At 53.5% G+C, this 7,500-nt stretch overlaps 1 protein-coding gene across 3 annotated transcripts in view; it reads right to left on the reverse strand.

Annotated features, from left to right (window-relative positions):
* Positions 1-7,500, reverse strand: part of LOC126568906 (mucin-19-like) — a 34,552-nt gene that overhangs the window by 3,325 nt on the left and 23,727 nt on the right. For 2 of the 3 annotated variants that reach the window (XR_007607776.1, XM_050225591.1), the window contains exons 4-5: positions 4,980-7,500; positions 1-1,878 (exon numbers count right to left, since the gene is read on the reverse strand). The exon at positions 1-1,878 is cut by the window's left edge and continues 330 nt beyond it; the exon at positions 4,980-7,500 is cut by the window's right edge and continues 2,464 nt beyond it. Coding sequence is in view for 2 of the 3 variants with exons in the window: in XM_050225591.1 (XP_050081548.1) it covers positions 1-1,878; positions 4,980-7,500 (4,399 nt within the window). In the remaining variant the exon portion in view is untranslated. The remainder of the gene's footprint in view (positions 1,879-4,979) is intronic. The other variant, XM_050225590.1, reaches the window with a different exon arrangement.

The following is a 7,500-nucleotide window of genomic DNA, read 5'->3' on the forward strand; positions in this document are numbered from 1 at the left end:
GATTCCGCTCGCTGTTCGTTTTCCACCGAGAAGCGGCCGTCGGTACCCCAGTGGCCCCGGTGCACTTCTTAAAAGGACTCGAATTTGGGCTCGTATCCGGGGTGCTGTTGGCGGTGCTACTACCGCTGCTCGTCCCTTCATCATAGCTCTGCGATGCCGAAGCACACCGATCGTCCACCGTGACCGCGGTGACGCTGTGTACCATCGGTGGCCCCACCGAAACCGGACCAGCCATGAACGATGTCGGAACGGACACCTTCTGACTGGAAACGATGGCCGGCTTTTGCTGCTGCTCGATGGCCGTAGGAGCAAGCGGCAGATTGAGGCTAATCTGACGTTCCTTCTCCTTCCGATTGTTTAACTCCTTGGCCGTCTTCGGTAGCACCTTGATCGGAGCCTTCAGCTCGTTCTTTACCTCCTTCTGTACCGAGTGGACAACGGTCGAGGCTCGCACCAGGTGGTTCGTGTGTTTTGGTCGATTCAGTACGCTGGATTCCGACTTTTTGCGCGCCAACTTCGGTGTTAGTGTTGCCGCTGTAGAAGTGCTAGAGGGTTTCTGGCCACCGCCGGTGCTGGGCTGCGCGGTACTACTTATCACCGTCGAGTGGCCTGTCGGACCACCGGAAGATGCGGTCGGATGCGTTGCAGCGGACGAGGAACCGGTTGTTGCCGTTTGTGGTGGCTGGTACGATCGTTTGATCTTCTCGTTCGTTCTGGTGCACCGCGTGCTGACCGTATCGGTGGCTTTGGCTTTGATTTTCGTGTGCGTATGATCAGTCTTTTTGGTTGTTTCGGCCACAAGACCACCGGCAGCGCGGTTGTCGCTTCCTCCATTCGTCATCGCCGTCGTGGTCGACGTCACCTTGGTCGAAGTAACGCTTCCGGTGCCGGTAGAGTGCGCCTTCGGCGGTTTAATGTCCAGCAGCGAAGGGGTCGGTGTGAGCTCCACGATCGGAGTCTGCGGTGAGGGTGGTACTGGTGAGGTCTGTATGTTGGGTGGCGTCGGTGGCGCCGGGAAGGCTTTGCTGGGTGATTGTGTTTTCGCGTGGCAATAGAAGCAGGTTTCGGGCGGAATGCGTACCGTGCCCGCCCCGTTGGCCCTGTGAAGCTCGGGATTGCAGAAACAGCACGAGCTGCACGTCGTTTCGGACGTCTTCGGTGGTTCCGCGCTGCTCAGCCCGGTGCCACAGTGATTACGTCCGGGAGTAAGCAAGCTGGCCATCAGTTGGCCACGCTGCTGAGATGCAGCCACCTCCAGCGAATCGGCCGTCGATAGACCACGTAGCAACGAATCGGGACTGCGGCCATGCTCAACCAGTGGTCCAAACAGATCGGAACGGCCGCCACTGCCACTGTAGTGGTGCTGATGTTGATGGTGATGATGAGTGCCACCGGTCGTCACGGGCGTCCGATGGATCGACGTCTCGTAGTACTCGATCTTGGACTGGATCACCTTACAGTCGCCGGTTTGGTACACGTGCCAGGCGTTCTCTTCGCGTATCTGGTGATGGTAGGGAGGAGGAGACGAAGGAGACGAATGCGGATGGTGGTACGACAAGACAAGATCGGAATCATAAACACCGGCAACAAGATGCTGGGGCGTTACCTCCTTCACCGAGTCGGCCGTTGACTTGAGGTCACAATCCATGTTGTGCCCTGTTCGGTGGCATGATCGTACGGTTTGTCGGTTCTCGACCACGGTCGTCACTGGCGGCGGCGGCGGCGGCGGCGTCGTCGCGGTTGCTACCAGCTGGTGTCGATCAAGTCCCCGCTCTCCGCACTCCTGCTGGGTGAGCCTTGGTTGGTTCGTAGCGTAGTAGCTGCGTATCGGGGGTGATGCCTTCGTATTGAGACTGTCCGTCACGAATGATTCCGTGTCTGAGGCCACCGAAATACCATCACCAGATACAGCGTTAGAACTTTCATGGCCACAGTTGCACTCCGGCAGTTCAGTAGCCGTCTCGCTACCAGCTTTCAAAGGTAATGGAGGGCTTGTGCTACGCGGATTGTCATCCATTTCCGGTCCACCATCGACCGTACTAGTGCTGGTCCGATGATGTACCGCCACCGGCACCGAACAGTTACCGGTGGTGATTGTCTTCACTACGCTTCTAGGGTGCAGGTACGATGACGCGCTGTACCGCGCGCCGGTTGCTGCTGAAAGATGTGTTTGGGGGGGAGGGAGCATATTTACAGCAGGTGCCGTCGAATGGCCGGTTCGTTCAGTGCTCGTCTACGGTCCTTTGCAAACGAATGAAACAATGCTAAACACAATGAGCCTCTTGTTTAGTGACTCTACTTTTCTGAACATTTGTTTTTCACAATATCGTGATGCTTAATCATGAAGAAAAGGCCAAAGTCCTAGCATTCCTTCGTTCGTTTCAATGGAGAAATGGATGATGGTAGAAGCTGCTGCTATTAGCATCACCATTGACTAGTTTTATTGAACGTTTTCTCTTTCATACAGAATCACAAAACAACCGTGCAACCGTACACACTACAAACTTATTATCGCAAATGCTAAATGTAGACACACTACAAGCTACCTCACAGGAGCAATGGCGCGCTAGCATTTACAATCGGGACTCTGCACCTCATGCCAAGCTCTACTGCGCCCACGTTGCACTACTGCTACGCTCTACTGCTACTAAGGTCTAATCCTGCGCAGAAGAAAGTTAGAGGTAAAAGAAAAAAGGAAAAAAGTACATAGTGTACCATTTGCTGAGCAAGGTAGGATGCAAACGTGAAGCATTCGAGAGTCACACTGTGTACACGTGGGGAAGGCTAAGGATGCCGTCGATTGCTAGTAACAAGTGCCGGAGGAGTTTGGTGGTGCAGCAGAACCTCACACGATCAGCAACTCGTTGACAATGTAGCAAAATCGGAAAAGGAACATGCCGGCAAGGTTAGCAATTCGTGCAAAGTAAGAAACTATTCCTGCAAAAGGAAAAGGAGTTGCGAAAGAAACAAAAGAAGAAAAAAAGAAAAACATAAAACAAAGATGTTAAACACACAACTCAAATGGAGAATGGTTACATGATCGAACGTAATAAGTGTGAATAGAGTAAGGTTTCTGTCTGCTGTCTCGGTGATTCATTGATACTGCATTCATTTGTGATCCTAACCATCAAAAGGACTCCCGTGAGCTCCTGAAGGTCTTGGAAGCAAGACCTTGTACCAGTGCAAGGTGCCCGCTTATCGACGAAAAGTGTCGTCGCCCAATAAGCTCGTGGCCACTGCCGGAGCGACGGCTTCGCGCTTTCGGGTTATCGTCTTGACGGATTTTCATTTGCAAGGCTGCTGCCTTCAGCCTTCAACCGCAAGGCCTTCAGGGTTCTGGGTGGAAAAATTGATTTTTCTCCTTAAGACCCCCGGTACCGCACCGTGTGACCGCAACTACAAAGTTTGTTTACCGCTGCTCGACGGGCGCGGTTAGTTTTAGATTAGCTCCGCTCCGCTACCACCATAGCCGGCACCATCGCCGTCACCGGACCGGAATCAGCCAGAAAACTTGGCGTTTCCCACCCATCTCTTAATGAGTCCTCGGGTACGCAAGGGTACGAGGCGCCGATCGGGCAAACCGAACCGGCTAATGGGTTCACCGGCGCGGCATGAGGCACTTTGGATGGATATTTCCGCTACCCAATGGTTCTTTCATTCTTCGACTTCCATTCCATTTCCACGGACCCCCTCCTCCAACCGGCGGAAAGGAAGGAATACATTCGGTGTCAAGGATACTCAGAGGAGCGGGTTTGTGGCCCAAATCGGGAAGCCACAAACCACCGAACGTAGATTTGTTTGTTTGCGACACAAAGGGAATTTTTGGACCTAAAAACGGGAGGACCTTACGAAGTGAAAATTGATACAAAAAGAGCTTACTCCGTGCATGTTTCCACCAAACAGTGTATTTTCCAGACAAAGGGAAACTAAACTGCAATGTTGATAATGCAAAGCGGACAGTGTGGTTTTGCTTCTCACATATTTCTCCATTGGCCTAATGGGCGAATCGCCCAAAAAACCACCAAAAAGGATACACTATCTGGATGGCTTGCTCTATAGTATCGTTTGCATTGGTTATAGAGAAGCAAGTAAACCGCAGCCGAAGCGCGTGCACAGCGTCCAAGGGTGCGCATTCCCCGGACAGCATGGCAGTTGGTAGCGACAACAAATGGGACGATTGCGTGCCACAAAGGGTCCTCGCGCGCGCAGTTGTCACCAGAATATATGTTGCTGTTACAGAAACGCTACCTTCCACAGTTTACGCGATTGGTTGGTGGAACGGCATATAACAACTTGCGAGGTCGCAGACCGCTAGAGCAAATACTCTACGGCCCTCTATCTGACTGACCTTCAGCTGATACCCGATTGTGAAGTATAATGGCACATTAATAGCTTTATTTTGGAGGTGAAATAATACATAATTATCCTCGTTTAACCTTTTTGGCAGAAACTGCGCCTCAAGAACTCAAGGAGTGCGGTCCCTTTCTTGGAAGAATTGCGCAGTATTTCATCTTCGATTAGCAACATAATTTTCTTCATAATCTTTTGCGTCTTTTTTGGCCCCCATGCTTACTTGGATTTGAAGGATTGCTGTGATTAACACGCAACAATTTTCGCGTAAAAACCCTCGTCGGCCTTAACCTTCTCTTTAATCTAAGCAGCTCAGAATAAAAACAGAACCAACAGCTGTGGTACTCTGGTTTAAAAAATGAATATAATTAATCAACATAAATCATAAAATTCACAGAGATCCTAACACAAAAACTACGTGACAATCTAAAACAAACAAACAATTAATTACAGGAACAAACAGTCCCGCTACGTGCAAACGCGGCATATAGAAGAAAGTGTAGGATGCACTTGAAACACAGTTCAACAAGAAAACATCGTATCATCGTATGGTGTACATGGGTCATGCAGACGAGTGTGTTGCCCTCGGTGAGAGAGAGATTGTAAAAAAACCGACATTGGATAAATACCTTCATCATCGTGCCCATTCACCGGGGTGGCCATATCCTCGTGCTGGGTGCTGAACCCAATCCAGCCCCGTTCCTCGATGACGTCGCTCTGGATGGCTGCCTTGCCGCGACTGATGGTGGTGTTGTTGGCACTGGCTGTGGTCACGGCTCCAGTGCCCTTGCGGGGCGCAACTTTGTGGGGACTCTTGGCGGGTGACGCAAGGGCCACCTTACGGGGCGATGCGACTGGTGACTGTAGTTTCGGTGATGCCGATTGCTTCGAAGGACTCGGTACGGCCAGTTTCCCCGTGTGCACCGGTGTTGTAACGGCACTGACTAACGGGCTCGATCCAGCACTCGTTTTCGCTGACTCCAGCAGCTCGTCAACGTTCAAGATCTGATGGTTTTCATCGAAACTGACACGGCGCGGTGAGGCGTGGTGGGCTTTCTTGCGAGCCAACGAGGACGACAGCTCCTCCGTCGACGAATCGATCGAAACGCTCGATCGCTCCTCGGGAATTACTTCGAACTTTTGCGTGTACTTGCCGCTAGCCGTACGGCGTGGTGTGGCCAGCGTGTTGCTACTAGCTCCTCCGGTGCTGCTACTGTTGCCTCCTCCGCCGGGGGCACTGCCCTGGGAACCTTTCTTTTCCTTTTTCGACGAACCACCGGCGCCCGTCGACGATCGTTTTGAGGATTTGCTTGTGTCGCGCAGATTTTCCGGAGTTTTCACAAACTTCACTCCACCCTCGTCCGGATTGGAGAGCGCCTGCAGCAGCAGATCGGCGATCATGCGATCGATCTTGGGATTCATGCCCGATAGTGGGCTACCTTCGCGCGAATGATTACTGCGCCGATACTGACCGAACCGGTACACGGGGACCGGTATCCGGGAGCGGTTCGATTTGGACCCACCGGACCCACCATGTCGACCACCGTGGCCAGCGCTACGCACCCTTACCGAGGGTCGGCTGGAGCTACGAACGCTGCGCGGTGCACTGTCCGCACACTCAACGATCTCGAGGATTTCGATGTGCTTATCACCTTCCTGAATTTCCGTCTTCTGGTACATTCGTCGTGGACCACCTTCGATGTCTGGCGTGAGGTCAGCCTGCGGGTACAGCGTCATCTGCTGCACATCCTTCAGTACCTGCTTGCGCCGTACCTTATCGACCGCTGGAGTCCGACCACCACCGGTTCGGCCTCTCGTCGAGGGAAGTGTCGATGATGCCGTGGTCGGTGCACCGCTGCTACTCGCGCCAGTCGGTTTACTCTGGCGCCGCTCGGCCGTCATACCCCAAGGGCTCTTGGCTTGTGGTTGCGCTGCCTTCCGTCCACTAGCCGCAGGACCCGTACCAGCAGCAGCACCTCGCTCCGTAGTCGTCGAAGGTGTCTGTATCTGCATGTTACCCTTTCCATCGATCTTGTACGATTCCAGCATTCCCAGCTCGGTTCGCAAAGCGGCACCCTCGGTCGCACGCTTCTTCGGCTTCATCGCACGAAACGGTGTAGGGCCCGCGCTGCCGGCCGCCTCAGCTCCTCGGGCTCCAAATACCGTCTTCTTGATCTCCGGTGGAATGAACTCTTTACGGCTGATCGACTTATCGATCGTACTGATCACCTGTATCGCCGGTTCACCGTAGAACCGCTTCTGCTCGATCATACGCTTCATCTTGCGCTGCTTCTTCAGATTCTCCTGTTCCTGTTTCCACTTCATCATGCGCCGCCGATTGTTGAGCCTTTCTTTGATCTTCAGGGGCATCGTATCGGCCACAATAACGCGCTCGTCGATCAACTTCAAGCGAGCACTGTCTTGGATCGGCACGAAGAATGCTTCTCCCTTCTCGTGCCGCGGTGATTTATCCGCTGAGCTCGCCGTCATTGAGTCCGTCGTGCGTTCGGGTGGCACTGCGGTCGCCTTGCTGTCCTTGCGCTTGCCCCGTGCGGCCACTTTCGTGATCGAGGATGCGTCAAAACCATCAAGGCTATCGACTAGACTGTCATCGGAGTCGGACACATCACCATCCCGTGGGCGACGACTCCCACTGCGGGGATCATCGTACTCATCCTCTGCCGACGTGTTCGAGGACGGTTGAACTTCCATCGATTCGGTGCGGGGCATTGCGGAGAACCGAGGTACGACCACGGATCTTGCGAGGCCGGTCGTCGATTCGCCACCATAGGTTGAACCCGTCCCGACCTTACTGAGAACCGTGGCCTCCGGTTCCGACGCAACGTCCGTATTGTCGGACGGATCCGTCTCCAGCCCGTACGAGGGAAAGTAGTATTTGCCGTTCAGATCGAACTGTGCCGCCAGACTGTCCCTTCCGGTGTCCTTTCTGGGTTGCACCAGATAGAACCCGTTACCCGGTTTCGTGCGATTCTTCTTGCCACTCGGATGCCGCTCCTGTTGATGCTGCAGATCCGTCAGTAGATCCTTCTGTCGATGGCGCAATCGGTGCCGTTCATCGGCCTCTTCTTCACCCTTTGCAGCCCTCGATTCACGACGATTGTTGTTCTGGTTGTTGTTGTTAACCGCATC

This window comes from Anopheles aquasalis, chromosome 2 (assembly GCF_943734665.1).
Source record: "Anopheles aquasalis chromosome 2, idAnoAquaMG_Q_19, whole genome shotgun sequence".
Taxonomy (NCBI): domain Eukaryota; kingdom Metazoa; phylum Arthropoda; class Insecta; order Diptera; family Culicidae; genus Anopheles; species Anopheles aquasalis.